This window comes from Molossus molossus, unplaced genomic scaffold, assembly GCF_014108415.1.
Source record: "Molossus molossus isolate mMolMol1 unplaced genomic scaffold, mMolMol1.p scaffold_m16_p_6, whole genome shotgun sequence".
Lineage (NCBI taxonomy): Eukaryota > Metazoa > Chordata > Mammalia > Chiroptera > Molossidae > Molossus > Molossus molossus.
In genome coordinates this window covers 103,346,399-103,366,237 of record NW_023425399.1, presented here as the reverse complement: position 1 = coordinate 103,366,237, position 19,839 = coordinate 103,346,399, and the positions used below count along the sequence as shown (strand labels likewise).

Below are 19,839 nucleotides of genomic sequence, written 5' to 3'. Positions count from 1 at the left end.
CTCCTGTGTGATGTTTATTGATTCATTCTGCATGCACATTTTTTCATTATACTCTTTCTAGCCTTATTGGGTTTTTTTTTTCTTTTTTTCTTTCGGTTGACTCTCTTACCAGGCCTTCTTAAACAGTGAAGAATCAGTGATAATCAGCGTTGAAATAAATCTAAAATTAGTTTCTCTCTTTATTGTAACATCTTAGAATCTGTTGTCATTTGAAAGACATGCTGCCCTCATTTAATTAATGAAAAAATGCCTGCAGAGGTCACAGGGCTATTTATTGGCAGTATAGCCAACACTGTTTTGATGTTCCAACACTTCCTAATAAACAGTAGTTGTCATCTAAAAAAAGCAAACAATTGGTAGCCAAAGAGGCAGAAATAGCACCAAGATGGGAGACGATCTACTAGAAACATGGACATTCATGTATTTGATGTGTAGCTGTAAAAAAGATAGCCATAATTTATTACAGCTGTTACAACTTAAGATAACTAGAAATAATAATTAATGGAAATAATAAGTCATGCTCTTCTTAATAGTACTTTTAATTTCTGATGAACATTTAATAAGGAAAAGCTTGGAAACAACTTGGGTGTTTAGAACATATTAAAGAGTTGTGATGTGCTTAATATCCAGTCTTTTATCTGTGCCAGTCCTGAGCCGGTGATGAAGCCTATTCTCACGTGAAGAAGTAACAAAAGGAATGTAACCAGGAAGCAGTCAGGTTTCACCTGGACCAAATTTATGCCGTTAAGTATTTCAAGAGTTCTGCAGCCAGGTGTAATTTGATCAGCTGAAGGCATCCTCAGCCAGGGCCGAGGTACTCATAGTGTCAGCAGCGGACATTCCTGTGATATGCCACATTGAAAGTAATAGCAAACATACAGTGTCTGCTTAGTCAGTGCCAAGAGCAAGAGAAGTGCAGGTGTAAAAATAAAAAGAAGTATTCGTAGCCAAAGGCTAGTACACATTAGACAGGACTGTATTCACACTTCACTTTAATGCTTTAAATAATACGGTGCCTTTTATCAGTTTGGTGTCCTGTATTTCCCCACTAAGCCCAGTGTAACTCTCACCAGGTTGCTGAACCTCAGTCGTTAGGCCTGCTAAACAAGAGTACTGCTACCTGCTGAATCTGTTCAACTTCAGGTCTGGGAGGCAGATGAGGGGTCCTCCTCGCAGCAGCGTGCAAGAAGCTCCTTGTGCTTCCCTGACGGAGGTCACCTAGTGCTGCTCCCTGCTGGCAGACCACACTGTCAGGCCCTTGGCTGCTGAATGGCCAGGGAGTGTGGGGACCCAAGGTCTACAAAGCTGGGTTTTGGCGTATACGCATAACCAATGGACATGGACAACAAAGCTGGGGATGCGGTGGGGGTTGGGAAGGAGGGTATCAATGGGGATAAAAAGGAGAAATATCTGTAACAAAAATAAATTAATAAAAAAAATTTATGCAAGATAAAATATTTTAAAAAGCTGGGTTTTGTAGGAGTTCATGAACCCTGACGCCTTAGCTATCAAGAGATAATGTTGTACAGTAGTGATGAGAAGCTCAAACTCTGAAATATGGCTGCATGGTTTTGAATTCCAGTTTTTGCACTTAACCAGCTGTTTGACTTTGAACAGGTTAACGTCTCTGTGCCTCAGATTCCTTATCTGTACAGTTGATATGATAATAAAACAATAGGATTAGTATAAAGACAAAATGATTATATGCACAGTTTGCTGGAATAGTGTCTAGCATATCGTAAGTAAACTGTTAGTATTTTTATCATTGTCATCATTTTGTCATGCCAACTGTGACGAGATTCGGGCTGGCAGGCGTTGGGACTAGGTCCTTTTCCAGTTCTGGAGAGTGTTAAGCTGTGATTCCATAATAAATTACTTCTTTTCTTTGTTTCTAATTGGTAACTTCTTGCATACATTACTGAGATGGTTGTAGAATAATATGTGAAAACAACTTAAAAATCTCAAACGATCTAGATCTGTGATAGCACAGTGGAGTGAGCCTTAATTCTACCTCTCCTGGCATTTTTCTGCGTCAGGTTTGCAAATGGTAACACAATGAAAATACTTCTAAAATAATAGCATGCTATGTAGATTTAATTTACAGTAATATTATTATACTATTATTAGTGATTCTAAGTGTTTTTTTAATTTTTCTTACTATTGAGTTTTAGAGAGAGAGGAAGGAAGAGAGAGAGAAACATTGATGAGAGAGACATCGATTGGCCTCCTCCTGCATGACCCGCACTGGGGATCAGGCCGGCAACCTGGGCATGTGTCCTGACCTGGAATCAAACCAGTGACTGCTTGGTGCATGGGTCGATGCTCAACCACTGAGCCACACTGGCCTGGATAAATTTTTTTTTTCTCCAATTGAAGCAGATTTTTTTTCCTTCCTTGTAAATTTCTACACGTCAAAGGCTACATGGACTCATTTTTTTAGAGTTTGAAATTTAATTTAGAGATTTGAAATATATACTGCAGCTGCTAGCTATATTTAAAACAAACAAACAAAAAAATATGAATACCCTTGCTTTTCTATTTGAAGAAAAGAAAGAACAAGGTAGAGCTGCTTGGCCATAGAGAACGTCAGGGTTTTAGTAGCCCCTGCGGCGCCTTGCACACAGGAGGCGCGCGCTTAAACCTGGCCCCGGCTCACTGTGCCCAGCAGCGCCCGGGCCTGCGGTGGGCCAGGAGGGTGGGCCAGGAGGGCGGGCCAGGAGGGCGGGCCAGGAGGGCGGGCCAGGAGGGCGCGCAGTCTGCCTGCCCCTGCGCTCCCGCCCCTGCGCCTCTGCACGTCACTCAGGCCCCTGCTCCTCCCTGCTGCTCTCGTTGGGTCTTTCCCTTCAGTTATACAATTTGATCAATAAAGATACGAACAAAAGAAGAGAATTGGAATTCTTTCCATTTTACTACTTAAACACCGAAAAGGAGATTTGGTGGCCGAGAAGGATAAAACTCTTGGCTCTGATTCATTGAGTGGATTTAGCTTCAGATTTAATTTACTCATGAACAAATCATCGAAACTCAGCTGATATTTAGAAGGGAAGAAAAATTACATGTGATATTCGTGATGGGGAACGTGGATGTATGTTCAAAGTGACTTGTGCTCTAATTATATTAACATATTCAAGGAATTTCTTTTATGGAGATTATATACATATTCTCTTCCATGTATTTTTGCAATGCAATATGTTAGAGTGAAGACAGGTCATTACTTGTTAGCAAAAATAAAATGAATATCATATATATGATTGGTACATTTTACACATTTTTGATAATCGTGAAAAAAATTTTTTTAGACCAGCAATAAAGATAGCTTGAGGAGTAAAACTCTGCCTGCAGGGAGCTTTTTTAGGACATTAGAACTCTTTGGTTACTTCCTATGACAACTTCAGCTGATTTAAGTGGAAATAAAAGCTTCACAATTTCACCAGCTTATGCCTGAAATTTTTCCATTTATAATTAAATATCCATCTATCTGTCAATATACTGCAGACATTTAGGTGTTATCTCTAAACAGATTTCCTATTTATGTGATAGTAATACAAATTGGCCTCTAACTGTCACTTGGAAATGAAGTAGAATCTCTTTCCATTTAGTAAATAGTCCTTGATTTGGTAACTATACTGAGAATATATCAGGTGAATAATTTTTATTTTATTTCTATTGTTTGCTTTTGTTTTGGTTTTTCACCCTTAGGTTGTGTATTGCCTTACTACTATATACTTTTGAGAATTACTCACTTTGCCTTTAAACTTTATAATAACTCTTTTACTTGAATCTGTTTATTTACCTTTCGTGCCATTTTACTGTTCATTAGAATACTTAGGTTATAAATTTAAAAAGACTTTAAAAAGAAGAGTGTCAAGAGGACTGGACAAGAAATCGGGAGCTCTGGGCTCTGTCCAGGTCCTCGACGTGTCCTTTAACCTCTTCTTTTTGCTCAGTTGTAAAATGAAGTTGAACTTATTTGCACTTTAAATATATAATACCAAGAGGCAGGACAGTGGGCAGCAGGGGAAAAGAGAAAGGAACAACTGTAAAGAAGTCATACAAAATGATTTAAAAAGAAAAGGTAATAAAAATGAAAAGAGTGTAGAACGGAGGGACCCAATTAGCAATATTGTAAAAACATAAAATCAGAAAAAGCTAAAAATGTGTTCAAGCTTTATTGTCTAAAAAAAGGTGATCACGCTTTGTCTAACCACAGACATTAGAAGCCAAGGACAAATTGGTTGTGAAAGAGTTTCTTTTATTTCTTACATATCCAGAAACCTAGGGTCACAGATAGTTTTTCCTAGTGTACTACTGGGTACAAGGTGCAACAATTTTGGCAGATGGTTATAAAAAGGACTTAAGAAGTGGACTCTAAATATAATAAATAAAACCGAAATCTAAATGTCCTGCTATTCAATGATGTCAACATTACACACCAGTTGTATTCTAGGTACTAGGGATATATAGACATTTGCCTCTCCCTCTAGTCCACCGAAGAATTCTTGCTTGTGTGGCCTAAATGGAACAGCAAGTCTTAAAGGAGCTGGCATTGTTGCAACAGCTGCTGAAACCGCGGGTGACACGCAGTGCATGTCCATGGTGGGAAAGTTCTATGTTGATGTCCATCCAGTGTGATAGCCAGTGGTCCTGTGTGGTTATTGAGCCCTTGAAGTATGGCTAGTGTGCCTGAGTGAATATTTAACTTTATTTCATTGTAATTAAGCTTAATTCAAATAACCACATATTACTAATGGCTACCATATTGGACAGCACCATTCTAGACACGTTAAAAATAGCTATAAGCAATAAGTAGCACTTACAACAAGATATAAATAATATCATTTATTGCCCGGCCGGTGTGGCTCAGTGGTTGAGCATCGACCCATGCACCAAGAGGTTGCCGGTTCGATTCCTGATCAGGGCACATGCCCAGGTTGTGGGCCAAATCCCCAGTGGGGGGCATGCAGGAGGCGACCAATCCATGTTCTCTCTCATCGATGTTTCTTTCTCTCCCTCTCTCTTACTATCTCTCTGAAAATCAATAAAGAAAAAAAATTTACATAATATTATTTATTGAGTGACTACAATGGATTAGGAATTATGCTTAGCAGATACTGCCTCTAATCTTACACTGAGAACAGCCTGATTTGACAAAGGAAACAGGCTCTGAGAGAGAAATTGCTTTGTTATATCCTCACAACTGATCGCAAGAACTGGAATTTGAACAGTTATCTGGCTCCATAGCTGGTTAACTTCTACACTCTTGCCAAATCTTATTTCTGTATTATCTGGAGACTGTCTCTTTTAAGTACATCTTCCCCTCTCTTTATGGGTCAGCTAGCAATATACATTTAGCTTGGTCACACAGAACAATTACAGTGTCCATTTTGAGTCTTCTAAATGTGGAGGTATCACTGCCCCTGGACCATCCTTTTCTCTTATTGTGACCCATGTCCTTCAAACAACTTCGTAAGAGTTAAGGGTCCAATCCAGTTGGTTGCCTGAGTAGTGTGAGCTGATCACCTACACGACTTTTCTCCATTAGATGCTAGGAAGCATCAAAGCATATGCCTAGGTCCGCAAACATCAGGCGCACTCTATGAACGCTTGGCATTTGAGTGTTTAACTATCACACTTTAGAATATAGAATATTTGTGAAATCTCCCAAGTTCTGAGCTACTAAGTAAGCCTTGCTAGCACCTGGAAATCTGAGGCATCATTCTGCTTTGCTATTTTCTATTCATCCTGGTGCATACAGCAACTCGCTTTAAGGGTCTGAAAGTCTCAATTACAAGGTTTTAGTTATTCTGAACTGATTTTCTTTGGAAATTATATGTTCAGATGTCATGTGCAGAATCCCAAAGGCGTAGTAATGCTGAGGAGTGTTAAAGGTGTACTGTGGAGTCCAGTGTCTACACCCAGCCCCACTCAGTCACACACCTCCTGGTGCACGAGCCGTGTAACCATGTCACTTGATCCCACTCCAGGAAGTAACATGAACATGTACTGGTTTCTCTGAACATGCCTTATCAAATTTTATTTTATTTTTTAAAGATAATTATGAGGCCCCAAAAGAATATTTATTTCTGCAAACTGTGACCAAATATAACTTTGTATTGATAATTATAAATACCCTTTATTGTTTGCCTTTAAGAGCAAGGAATCACTTGATTTCAACGGAAAGAACATAGACTTTGTTAACCTGTTTAAATCCTTTCTTTACCAGTTGTTAAATTCCTAATGGGGAAAGGTGGTTTAACTTTCCTGAGTCCTATTTACCCAGATAATGAAAACAATAACAGCATAACAGCTACGCTATTGTCTGAGGCTTATTGAGATTAAAATGAAAATATCAAGGGGAAAAAGAAGGATATGCATTCTACTTCCTTCTTTTTCTTTTTCTTCCTTTTACTTAGTTTTCTTTTTCTCTAATAAGCAGAGGTTCTAGTTAAAAGAATGTATCATATTGTTTCTTTGATGACTGCACAAAGGATAATCAAGACCATTGGATGAAACAGCTAATGTACAATAGTAACACTTCTCCAATTACAACAAAAATTAAACATATGAACTGGAAATAATATTTTATTTTGATCAATTCAGAGTTTAATGTTATCTAGAGAGCTTTGTTAAACTCAGAATTTTTATATGTATGGTTTTGTTTTAAATTCAGGATCATAAAAGAAAAGATATGGTGTTTACTTTAAATATTAACTATACTTTGCTATTAGTTTTCCATGAAGCTTTTATTCAACAAATAGTTCACCAAAAAAGCTGCCACCTATGATCTTTGGCCAAGTTTCCCCATTTCCAATTTTGCAACAAAACTTCTCACTTCCTTATGCGAGGGCCTGGAATGCCAAAGTCACCTGGATCTAAGCTACCTTATCAGAGAAGAACTAAGTGTAGATTTTGTTTCCCTTTAGACTTTCCTTGTGTTTCATTGGTGGAGTCACTTCAATACATTGAATTAGAGTTTGAGATTTTAATTTTATTTTTCATTGGACTAATTTTCTAGTGTTAGTTATTAAAAATGATTCCTATTATTTGAAGATACTTGGCATGTTTGTTATTGTTAAGTTACATAAAAAGCTATCTTATTTAACGTGTATGTCATTTTTCTGTTTACTTATAATAATAGTAATTAAATGTGAGTTTTTCTTATTGAATTTAGTATCTCTATTAAACACCTTATTGAAACCTGTACTCTGAAGCTGTTTGAGAAGTTGGCAAAATAATTGAGTGAACTAAAAATAACAAAACAGCTCACTGGTCATCTAGGTTATTAAAAATGAAAACATTAAGGGTAACTGAAGAATGAATGAACATTATGATCACTCTGTTTTCACAAATATCTTATACTTCTACCTCCATTTTAAAGAAAGTAACCTTAAGAGTGGGATAGTTTGATTAAGTTGCATATCTTTAGCAGTTACTTTGACAATTGCTTTATTGAATTTTCTTATAGTTAAAATGTGTGTGGGGGGGAGGGGGGCTTGAACTAAATAAATTCTTTGATTTCTTCTATTCTTAAAAGTATAACCGTTCTTTTACCCTGGCTGGTGTGGCTCAATTGGTTGAGCATCGTCCCATGCACTGAGAGGTTGCTGGTTCTATTCCCAGTCAGGGCACATGCCCAGGTTTCGGGCTTGGTACCCAGTGGGGGGCGTGCAGGAGGCGGCTGACGGATGTTATGCTCTCACGCCCACGTTTCTGTCTTCTCCCTTCCTCCTTCTCTAAAAAATCAATAAGCTATTTTTAAAATAAAGTGTATCGGTTCTATGTGATATTTATTTTTATAAACAAATGCATAGAGCACTTACCTTAAAAGTAACTTTGCAGTGACAAAGATGATGTAAATGACATTATACCATCTTTTTAAATAACAATATAAAGAAAATTTGTAAAATGTGCAAAAATTGCCTTTTAAAAATAGTTGTTCAAAAATGGTCCACATCTTGTTAACAAAGACTTTCCTCGCCCTGGCCAGTTTGGCTCAGCGGTTAGAGCGTCGGCCTGTGGTCCGGAGAGACCCGGGTTCGGTTCCCGCTAAGGGCACATACTTCGGTTGCAGTTTGTCCCCGGCCCTGGTTGGTCATGCGGGTGGCAGCCACTCGATGTGTCCCTTCACGTCGATGTTTCTCACTCTCTCTCCCTTCCTCTCTCTCCCTCCCACTCTATCTGTACAAAAAATGGAAAAATATCCTCGGGTGAGGATTTAAAAAAAAAAAAAGACTTTCCTCTTATCTAAAGAGTCTTCATTTGGCCATAACACCAGAAAAACAAATTGGATGGTATAAGATGTCCTAAGAACATTCTTAATCCCATAATCCCATCAATATTCTTTTTTGTTGTTGGTCCTCACAGGAGGCTAATTTTCCATTGATTTTTAGATGGAGATAGAGTGGAAGGGAGGGAGGCAGGGAGAGACAGAGAGACAGACATTGATGTGAGAGAGGGTCATCACCTGGTTGCCTCCCTCACGACCCCGACCAGAGCTGGGGATCAAATCTGCAACCCAGGTATGTGCCCTTGACCGGGAATCGTGCCCTTGATCAGGAATTGAACCCGTGACCCTTTGATCCATGGGCCAAAGATCTAACTACTGAGCAAAAGCAGCCAGGGCCCATAGATACTCTTTTTCATGTAGGCAACATTTATGAATTTGGAGTAAGTGATTTTACCCCACAGATCTTTGAGCTTGATCATAATTTGTAGTCAAAGTAACTTCCTTATACATAAGCAAAATAACCAAAGATTTGACCGTATCTTGCAAAAGAAATATCAAAATATTCTACCCAATTTGGGGTGGAAAAATTAACCTTCTTAGGAGCCATCAACTGGTGTTGACATAATAATGTACATGTTTAAGGATAATATAGTAGAATATGTAATTAAAAGTCACCTGTTATCCTAAAGTGATTTAATTCAATTGTTTTAAAATATGATTTAATAATGAGTCAGAGTTTATTTTCAGTTTTATAATAAATATATTGATTCTGAAATTTAGTGATAACACATAGTACGCTTAGCTTATATTAACACTGACTGGCCAAACAGCTGTCAGACTGTTAACCTGTAGATACATTATAGTTGTATTATGCTCATTCTGTTCTTAGAATGAGGTGATCTAATTTTCAATTTCCCTTTTTTCAGGAAGGCAGTGTTTTATTTTATCTTTTTAACCTGTTCTCAAGACCTTCTCCAAATACATGTAGGGATGTTTCTGAAACTCTTTGTCAGTTATGTAGTTCTCAAGAATATACCGGGTTTTGCTTTGCAGAACCGAGAGTGTTGATTGTTTGGGGATTCCTGGATTAAGTTTTATTCTTTATCCCTTAAAGGTACTTGAAAAAATTTCCCCCTGATTGTAAGCCCTTTGAAAATAAAAGCCAACAACTATTTATACATTTAATATATGAAGAACATTTAAAAGTAAAAGGAAATATAACCCATGAAATACAGGGCTTATATTCCTGCATGACTTAGGAAAAATCTGTTTTCTAAAGCGCACATGGGTTTTTCTGGTTTGTTTTTGTTTTGTTCAATCTCCGGGACCTCCCAATTTTCAAGGGCACTATGGGGCCCTGTGCAGCATTTATTTGATGTATGTATGTGTATGCATATTTTTCCACATCTGTCTCTGTGGACTTCTCCTTTGTGAAATCCTAAACCTTATATTAATGCTTAGTTTGTGATTCATGGTGTGCTGAGAGCAATTATATAATTTTTCTTAGGGTGTTTATTTGATGTGCGCTATAAAAAAAAAAATGGGAGTTTTTTTTTGGTAACCCTGCCGTTGCCTTTTTATTGGTGAATTTCTCTTTCTTTTACTGTGACCTGTGAATATCACTGCAGGCTCCCTGCCAATTTTGTGAGCCGCTGCCTGCTTCAAAATGGAGGCAGGAAGGTATCCATTTTCATCAGGAGGGTGACAGTGTTTCAGTCTCCGACCATCTGGAGAGGGGGACTCTTGGAGCAAAAGAAAATGGGATTAAAAAATTATATTTAGCAAAAAGGCAAGGGGAAAATCAATTAAAGTTAAACTATACCTTATGAATTTATGCCTTTCCAGTATGCTGTTGTCTTTAAGGGAAACATAAACAAGAAAAATACACAGGTCATTTTTATATAGACCCAGTTCCCCAAGTCTCATGAGTATTAGTAAACAAATGTAAGTCAATTAGGATTCTGGTGCACCTTTTAAGTTTATTGCACACACAAATTTAGTAAGAACGGTAGTCCCCCCTTCTGGTGTACACATTGATTGTTGGTGGTCTATGTAGATCCGGGCTTTTGGTGGACTTTTTCATGCATCCCTGCAAAAAACTGACACTATGGGATTTAATGATACAAGATATCTTTGTCACTTTCTTTGGTTTGAACAGTGCATTTGTTTTCTCTGTCTCTCTCAAAAGTGAAAATTTTAATTGAAAGTTAGAATGAAAGGGGAGAGGCTTTGTAAGTTATGTAAGTGTCTAACTACTATGCTGTACACCCGAAACTAATAAAGCATTGAATGTTAACTGTATTTGAAAAAATTTTTAATTTTTTGAAAGAAAGAGGCTTGATGCGTGTCTTTCTGTTTCTACCTTTTATGTGCTCTTGGGCCCTCTGTCCTTGTAAAAATCAAACAAAAAAACCCACAAGATTTAAACTCCCAGGGCCACCCTATCAGTATTATGTAACATATTTATAATTTATAACTGGACATAGTTCACAGTATTCTTGCCTGTGACTTTAAACTATCACACCCACTTTTCCATCAACTCAAACATACTGAGCACTGGGGGGGGTCTGGGGGGGTGTCTTTTGTTTTTCTGAAAGGAGCGGTGTTTCCAGGCTTTCATCAGATTGGGAATGCGTGTGGTAGAAATTTGGCGTTTGCTTCTTATACAGTAATGGACCTTGAGATGCTTCGGTCAGTGAAGCCAGCCAAACTGAATTGCCTCTCCTTCCCCAGGTTTATGCGCCATCAGCAAGCACTGCCGACTACAATAGGGACTCGCCAGGCTACCCTTCCTCGAAACCAGCAGCCAGCACCTTCCCTAGCTCCTTCTTCATGCAAGGTAAGACACGGCCTCCCTCGCGGGAGTCCCTGCGCAGTCTTCCCGGTCTTCTCATGTCGGTTTTCTCATGTCGCGCCTGGGACAGCGCCTGCTGAGCTGATTGACACCCAAGAAATGGATACTGGGCAAGCACAGAACGTTGAAGATCATGCTCTTAGGAACTGCATTCATTACAAATAAATAAACTAATTACAGCTTTACTAAGACCTGTGTTTTAAATGGAAGCCCCTTGAGCAATAATGAGTTAGGATTAGACTGGTTTGCTTCACTAAGAACCGATGCTTCTTGGAGGATAGTCTTCCATCACTGATCATTTCAGCCTCGTCACCCCCCAAGAAGAGCGTCTGTGTATGTTTTGAAGTGTTTTGGCTCAGTGTGTATTCTGAGCATCCTGGATTTAACCATCTGGAAACAACTTGTCATTATGAATAACTTTATATAAAAATTTTAGCCCTTATTGTTTTATAGGTAAGAACAAGCATCTCGTTTGGATAGATGAAGTGACCTGTCTGAAGACTTGGGGTATTACTTCATTATTCAGCAAAAGCCGTATCCCCGCATATTAACTGATGTAGGGTAAAGACCCAGTTTTCTTCCCAGACAAATGTAGAAAATTATAGCTCCGTGGTAGATAAAGTATATTTATTCTTCTAACTGGCCAGTGTGTTTGATTAAATGAACGTGGATGTGTGTGGTCCCTGAGTGTGTAGTCTTGCCACTGATAACAGGCCCTGTCTGCTGTTTGGAAAAAACCAAGATGGTTGAAAATAGCAGCTGCTGTAAGAATAGGGAGTTTGGAGGATGCAGCTAAGGCTCCCTCCCTGACACGCCCATGACACTTACTGTCGAAATGTGATGATCATGTTCCCAAGTTCATACTCCGAAATTTAGATATGGACTTGACTGAGAACCCCTGTATGCAGGACTTGAACTCCTTCTGCCGGGCTGTGGAAAGCTTGTTTGAGTGTGCCCTTGGCAAAGTGCCACGGGGTGTCCCTCCTGCTGCTCCAGGAAGGGTCCTGTCCCGGCCAGGGGAGCGTGCTTGGGGCGGCCTGGGGTCTCGCTTAGATTACAGTGGACACACTCAAAGTCATTCTGATTAAAATGGATTTATTTTCATCCCCTTCAGAGTGTTAGCTCTTTTAGGTTGTTAGCTCACTTGTGAAATTCCATGAAAAATCTATAACATTGAATTGACTGGGTCCCTCGGGAGCAGAAAGAATGTGTTCCATACATACGGAGCTCGTGTCACACGGACCTTTATCTTCGCGACCCGCCCGAGGTGTAGCTCAAAGGAGCACCCAGGGTCTGTCGGGGGCGTGTTCCGTGCCATTCCCAAAGGCTTGTCCTCGGCTGTCGGGACCACCGTCGGCTCAGCTCCCCCGTGTGTGACCCATCAGAGAAGCGGCGCTACCATTGCTCAGCGAGCTTGTCAGCCCAGGGCCTCTCACTCAAAGCAGGTTTCGGCGGAGGAAGCCGACAGGGTAGATTTCGGCCGGCTGCTGCGGGGAGGCGGCTTCCGAAACCAGCCCGCTGCAGCGGGGACGGGTCGGTGAGAGCCGCAGGTTCATCTCCTCGCACCCGCAGCTATGGGAACACATTTTCTGCGTTTGAATACCCAAAAAGCAACAGAATTTTTTTTCCGTTGACATTTATGATGAGCACAATTAATTTGCACATGTCTAATTCTATTCTTTCAAAACAACATTATGCCAAGATCAAGGGATGTGATAAATATTAATTTACTGTGAAAAGCATAATTTATGTAAAATATGTATTTTTTTAAGTCTGCATGGGGTTGAGTGTTCTCTGTTAACAAATCCTAAATGTATTTCCATATAGTGCCTCATGTTGTCAGAATGTTTCAAGAGACCCCTGTTCAGTGATACACATTCTCAGCTTATATGTGATGCATGCCTTCTATTTTAAACACTAGTGGTCTTGAACTTCATCTTTGAATTGAAGGTGACCCTCTGAACTTCCCCAGTCTCAGGGTTAAATCTAAAGTAGAAGAGTAACAACTTCTTGAAAGTGTTACGTTTTCACATTACAACCCCAGAAACAGTGCATTGCGGCCCCGTTTCACACCAGCTTCCTTCAGTGAGGGGTACATGGTACCTCCGGAATTCAGGCCTTGAAGAAACATGCAGTTTAGGGGAAAGATATTCAGAGACTGTCAGGGGCATATTTTAAACCTATCACTGTGCGACCTCTTATTTTTAACTTTCATTTCCATCTTCTAGTTACAATTCCTAAATTATCAAAATCACAGATATGATTTTGCTTGCATCGTTCTTAAGAAATCTGTAGATTATTCTCCCTCTCCTGAAACTATTCCAGTTTTCTCAATTCTAACTTCTGAGTTTAAAATCTCAGAGGAAAAAAAAAAAGCCTCATGAAATACAGTGTCAGATTTAACTTGCCTGTTGCCTAAATTTCCAAAAGACCTTCACTAAATAAAATGCATGGTGAAAATAATTTTATTTTCACAAAGCAATACCTGCCATATACTTAGCACCTAGCTGGTGGCCTGGTATATATCTGGCACTGAATAATTTCTGTTACACTTGACAGGAAGAAAAATGGAATGAAAACAGCAGTAACAGGGGTCCGTACCCCATCCCTACTGAGAAACTAAAGAAACAATTACAGTCTCCCATAGTAACTTCTGGGCCAATGGGCCCAGAGAATGGAAAGAATCTGTAAGAATGCTTTTAATATGGTATTAACAAAAGATTAACTTGATGTTAAAATATACTTTAGCCCTGGCCGGTTTGGCTCAGCGGTTAGAGCGTCGGCCTGCGGTCCTGAGAGACCCGGGTTCGGTTCCCGCTAAGGGCATGTACCTCGGTTGCAGTTTGTCCCCGGCCCTGGTTGGTCGTGCGGGTGGCAGCCACTCGATGTGTCCCTTTCACATCGATGTTTCCCTCTCTCTCTCTTCCTCTCTCTCCATCCCACTCTGTCTGTACAAAAAATGGAAAAATGTCCTCGGATGAGGATTAAAAAAAAAAATATATATATATATATACTTTATATGATTTTCATATTATTTTAAACACATAGACAGTTTTATAAAACCAGAGACTCCTCAAATTGACTATAGCGTAATATCCACCTGATGATATGTATGTAGTTTGAGTTGAAGGGGTGAGAGAGCCCTAAACCAACAACATTTTAAAAAGGAAACAAAAACTCAGAGCAGTGCTGAAGACTCCTTCCCATGCAGGATGAGGTAATTCCAACGTTAATTCTATCTACTGTGTCTGTTCAGAAATTAAATGCAATCTGGTAAATATGAGATGTTCTTTTTCAATATTGTTGTTTCTTTACATGCTTTTTAAACTTGCCACCTGTGTAATATCTCAAGTATTTTATTTTCACCCCAAAACTTAGGAACAATTTAACTTTTTAGTTAGTTTTTATAGAAAAAGGGATCAGAATACTTCTAAGAAATGTTTCCTTTAGCATAGGTACCCTGCTGACTTGACATACTTCTGTGTAGAAATGTGTCCTGTTTTTCTTTTACAGTTGAATTTTTGCTAAGAACACTTTACTATGTTAAATATTTATATTTGCTCGATGATATGGAGTCATTTGGGGAGATAATGATGACTTTTTTCTGATGTAACCAGCTAACCAACACTACAATGAGTGCACAAGAGAGCCATTTTCAAGTGTATGAGAAATGCTAGTCTGTGAAGCAAAGCTGAATGCCTCCGAAAGTCACGGTTTCCTCTGTCCTTTGCAGATGGTCATCACAGCAGTGACCCTTGGAGCTCCTCCAGCGGGATGAATCAGCCTGGCTACGGAGGAATGCTGGGCAATTCTTCTCATATTCCACAGTCTAGCAGCTACTGTAGCCTGCACCCACACGAACGTCTGGTAAGCAGCTCCACGTGGTAACGGGGATGAACAGCTAGTGTACTAAATCTCATCTTCTGCCTTTCCATGTATGTACACGATGAATGCAAGATTGGTACACACCCATTATTCTTTATCGTTGTGCTGTCTCTGTGAGTAAAGATGTAACTGCATCAGATCACCTTCGTAAGTCCTTCGGATTCTTTGTCGTCGTTTTTCTGTGAATCGTGTTTTCGTTCTGTGCTTCCTTTACCTCACCGTCAGCTTTCTTTGTTACTTAAATGCACACTGTGTTAGAGTTATTGAATCCAGCTATGGCAGTTACTTATTATTATTTTTTTGCTATCTGTAGTTTTGAAGGATATACTGCAGGGGGCAGAGTGACTGTCATGATGTAGACTGTGAGGGTAGGTGATGTGCATCACCTGTGGGCATTTCCACTTCCCCTTGACTGGCTTCCGGCTGGTGACAGCTTTGATCCGTTGTGCCATGCTCGGAGGAAAGAGTCCATTTTCTGTCCACTCCCATCAGTACCAGCAGCCGTGGGATTTCTGTATAGAACGGATTGCAGATTTCCCGTATCTTAGCTTTAGTTCTGCTCTCCCCCCCCCCCCCCCCCCGTCTCCCATTGGCACTCAGCTTTGCCTCACTCAAGTTGAAAACTGCTATAGAGTGTTACCCCTTTTCTTTTACTACTAAAGTTTCTACTCTGCTCATCACCTACACTCATCCATTCTATTATTAATTCTTATTCATCCCAGAGGAAGCAACTCCCTTGATGTTTTTCTAGCCTCAAAACAACCACAGCCAAGAATCCACTTGTGAATGCATGTCTGTCATTAAATGGGAGAAAAAGGACTTCCAGATAATGAGTTAGGTTTGGGACGCAGCTAAGGTGGACAATCCCTGTGCAATAACAGCTTTAAAAGTGTATGGAGGCCCTGGCCAGTTTGGCTCAGCGGTTAGAGCGTCGGCCTGCGGTCTGGAGAGACCCGGGTTCGGTTCCCACTAAGGGCATGTACTTTGGTTGCAGTTTGTCCCCGGCCCTGGTTGGTCGTGCGGGTGGCAGCCACTCGATGTGTCCCTTTCACATCGATGTTTCTCTCTCTCTCTCTCCCTTCCTCTCTCTCCCTCTCACTCTATCTGTACAAAAAATGAAGAAATATCCTTGGGTGAGGATTAAAAAAAAAAAAAAAAAAAGATAAAAGTGTATGGACATCTCATCCGACAGATGTACAGGGTGTGACAGGTCCACTTATCGTCAGTGGTCTTGAGATCATTTCTCTTCATCTTGCAAGTTGCCCCTTTTTCCTGGTACTCAGACTTATGTTTCTGTCTCTGTTCTGATATAGGGTATAATACTTTCTAAACTTCTGTGGTCTGTTCTTTCTTTTGCTTAACCACTACAGATACGGAAATGGTGACATATGTCCCATTCTAACAGCCCACAAGTTACAATTTCTAAAATCCTTGAATATACCTATTTATTTAGTCCTAGTGACAGGGACACTGTGTAGTCAGTTACCCCGTCTGTTAATGCGAGACAAAGTTGAAGATGGAATTGGCCTTTTTAGATCATCTCCTGAGTTTGAATATGGAAATCACAAACTATCTCAAATTTCAGTGCATTGTCACCAAATAGCAGATGATTTACTTGTGTATTTTCTCTTCTCTGCCTCCTACTTGGAGGTATTAGAATGAAAGCTTAGAGAAATATCAACTATTATACTAGAATTTCTTCTTGGCTAACATTTTTATTTCTTCATCATCATTTTCCACTTCTCTAAGGAACTTGTAATCAAATCTACATGTGTCCTATGAGCAAGGAAAGTCTTGAGTATTCGTAAAATATTTTGGCACCCTACTAATATGTTGGAATTTCAGTTCTTTTTAGAGTTGTCATCTGACATTTATTTTTTTCCCTTCTGTGTTTCTTTTTTCTTTCTCTATCATGGTCTAGAATTTTGATTTAGGTGGTTTGATTTCATCCCAAATTGACTGCATGGGGAAGGTATCTTTAAAATATGCTCAAATGCACAAAAAGTGTAACCTTATTATAAAGGAAATCAACTACACTTCAAAAAAGTTTTGCTGAACCAAGACAATACCGTCACCCAGCAAGAAAGATAATTTGGAGGGAGTGACCCAATAGATTGCATCAGATGCTGTATTTGTGGTGTCATTTATCCGTCACAGAACACAGGGTTTTCATTCTTAACACGGTCACTTAGCAGATCTGAGAGATTTCAGGCTTTGTTTTTTAAAAAGGCTAAATGAATTAGGTATCTGGCAGTGTATTCTAATGAATTTTCTCACTGATAGGGAAGCTGTTGAATTGTTATTAAATCGAGTAATCATTCTAATTTCAGAAACCATTTGGAAATATTTTGAAGCACCATAAAAATCTGAAACTGATGGAGAAGTATTTGAGTATATAGTAGGCAGTTGGTGTCCTTTCACTTGAAAACAATGGTAGTGCCTTACAATGTTCACCTGTAACTTTTGGCCAGTGCCATATGGAACAATGAAATCGTTTGGGAAAATGAAGAGAGCTTTCCTTGTATTATTTTGGATATAATATGGCCAAATTAGTATTGTCTGTAAAGGTAGAACATTTTAGAAACATTATTGTTAGCTTCACTTTATAATAGAATGTAATTATAAAGCTTACAGTCCACACTCTGCAGTGGTAACTGTCAAGTAACCAGTTTTGAGTCTTCAAATTCCCTGTATAGTTTCAGCCTGTAGGACGCTTCCCACAGCTAATCACTACCGTGTCCTCAGCGCACAGACGAGTCACTCAGAAGAATGGAGTTTGTGGTTGAGCTTTGGAATGGTTCCTGTAGAAGACTAAAGTTTGGAATGACTCGGCAGAGGTCTTTGTAAACATAGGACCGAGTCCTTGCTGTCTGGCATGGTTAGGCCTGGTCTTTGCACAACAGAGCAAAATAGTCCCAGCAGTCTTGGATTTTAATATAAAGGAAGTTCTGTTGTCTTTTATTTTTTATAACATAAACCCGTACCCTAGTGATTTTCAATCGGGTATTATTTTGCCTCTCAGGGAACATTTGGAAATGTCTGGGGGTAGTTGAGACTGGAATCTATTGTATAGAGGTCAGGGATGCTGGTGAAAATTCTACAATGCCCTGGAGATACCACATAGTAAAAAAATCACCTGGCCCAAAGGGTCAGTGCCAAGGCTGTGAAAACCTGCCTTAACCTGAAGCCTGATTTTATTCTTAATATGCGCTACCAATTATTATAGTTTCTAATTTTTTTATTGTTGACACTATTACAGATGCACCCCCACCCCCGACTTTCATCCAGCGCCCTCCACGCCCTCCGCGCTGGCCTCTGTCAGGCTGCTTCACGTTTCCAGGCCTCTGGGTCTGGTTTGTTTGTCAGTTTATTGATTTCCTTAGCTATAAGTGAGACCGATCTTCGAATTATCAACCCCTAGGTTGATAATACATCACTAATGGAAACATTTTCAACATTCACTCTGTCAATAGATCCCAAATACAGTATCATTGGCCATTGTAGGTAAAAATAAAGAAATAGTGAGTGTGTAAGGCCCAACAATGGCATCATACTTCCCCTTTCACTTTGCAGTGAGCAGGGCAGACCAAGGGTAGCTGGACTGAAGGAGACCAGGGGGCCTCTGTAGCTGATCCCCGAGTGCTCTAAAAGAGACATTGTTCACATATCACCAGTAGTCTCTGTGATGTGTTTATTACAGCTATGAGTGACAATAGTTTTCAAGATACTTTTCCTTGAAAAATAATCTAGTTATAAATCTCAGTAATTGCTTTCAGCATCTTATTTTCTAAGAGTCTCTAAAAATAATTGATTTGGGTGGATGGTATTTGTTTCCCCATTAAAATCTGGGGGAAATAACTTTTTAGTCTCAGAACTCAGTATTAACCCTTTGTCAAATCCTGTATTACTACCCATTTTATACCAAGTTTAAAGGGTTTAAACATCTTCGCTGATGCAATAATCTTTTTTTCCTCAATCTGTACTTATTAATAGTTATTTAAATAGTTTTTATAATATTTTCCTCTGTTTTGATATTTGCATAGTTGGGACTGATTTATAAAGTTTCTTTATTCTTTAGAAACTCAGCACGTAACACAACGGAAACCATCTCTTTTTCTTTTAGTTTGCTTTTTCCTTATTCTGTTTCTTCACTGTATGATAGCCTTCAGCTCTCGAGCAGAAATAACACTGTAAGTTTGCTCTGTGACTTTCGCAGGGTTTCAGATTAGCTGTGCTGTGGAGCGGCCCGCTCCGCCATCCTTTGGAAGAAATGTAATGGACTGCTTGGGGTATTCTGCAAGTAGCAAGTAGAAATGAGTTTAACAGGTGGCCTGAGGAATGTTTTGGTCAAGCAAAGAGGTCCATGAAATTTAAAAGTTTGAAAGGCATTCTTGGGAACTTGGAAAAGTCTAAGGGCAGTATGTCAGCTTTTACACGGAAGTTGACCTTTCATTTGGACTATATTGAATGTGCAGAAGTAATATTTTCAAAGGCATGGATGTGGCAGGCTTGGCTCTGAAATACAGTTTCATTTTCAAGACTTTTGTGTTACCTCTCAAGTAACTAGTGTTTCAGTCCACTATTTACTAAACGCTGACGGGTGGCTAGTTGTTCATTGAGTGTGTAGGAGAACTGTGTGCTCCGTACTCAGCAGTACGTTGTGGGATGTGTAAGCTCTGCTCCCTCCCTGACAGTTCACAGTGTAGATGGAGAGGCATTTGGAGGAGAAAGCAGTGGCGGGCAGCGGGCAGATGTCAGTTCTTAGGGATTCAGAGAGAAGAAATCTTGGGAGAGTTGGATGTAGTAAGGAATCATCAAGGAGGAGGTAACTAAGATGAGCCTCTCAAACTAAAAGAAGATACCAAGACACCAG

The 19,839-nt window shown here is 39.6% G+C and overlaps 1 protein-coding gene across 11 annotated transcripts in view; it reads left to right on the top strand.

The window, feature by feature from the left end:
* TCF4 (transcription factor 4) overlaps window positions 1-19,839 on the top strand; it is a 349,525-nt gene that overhangs the window by 286,464 nt on the left and 43,222 nt on the right. For all 11 annotated transcript variants that reach the window (XM_036244526.1, XM_036244527.1, XM_036244524.1 and 8 more), the window contains 2 exons: window positions 10,961-11,066; window positions 14,815-14,948. In XM_036244526.1, the coding sequence (XP_036100419.1) occupies window positions 10,961-11,066; window positions 14,815-14,948 (240 nt within the window). The remainder of the gene's footprint in view (window positions 1-10,960; window positions 11,067-14,814; window positions 14,949-19,839) is intronic.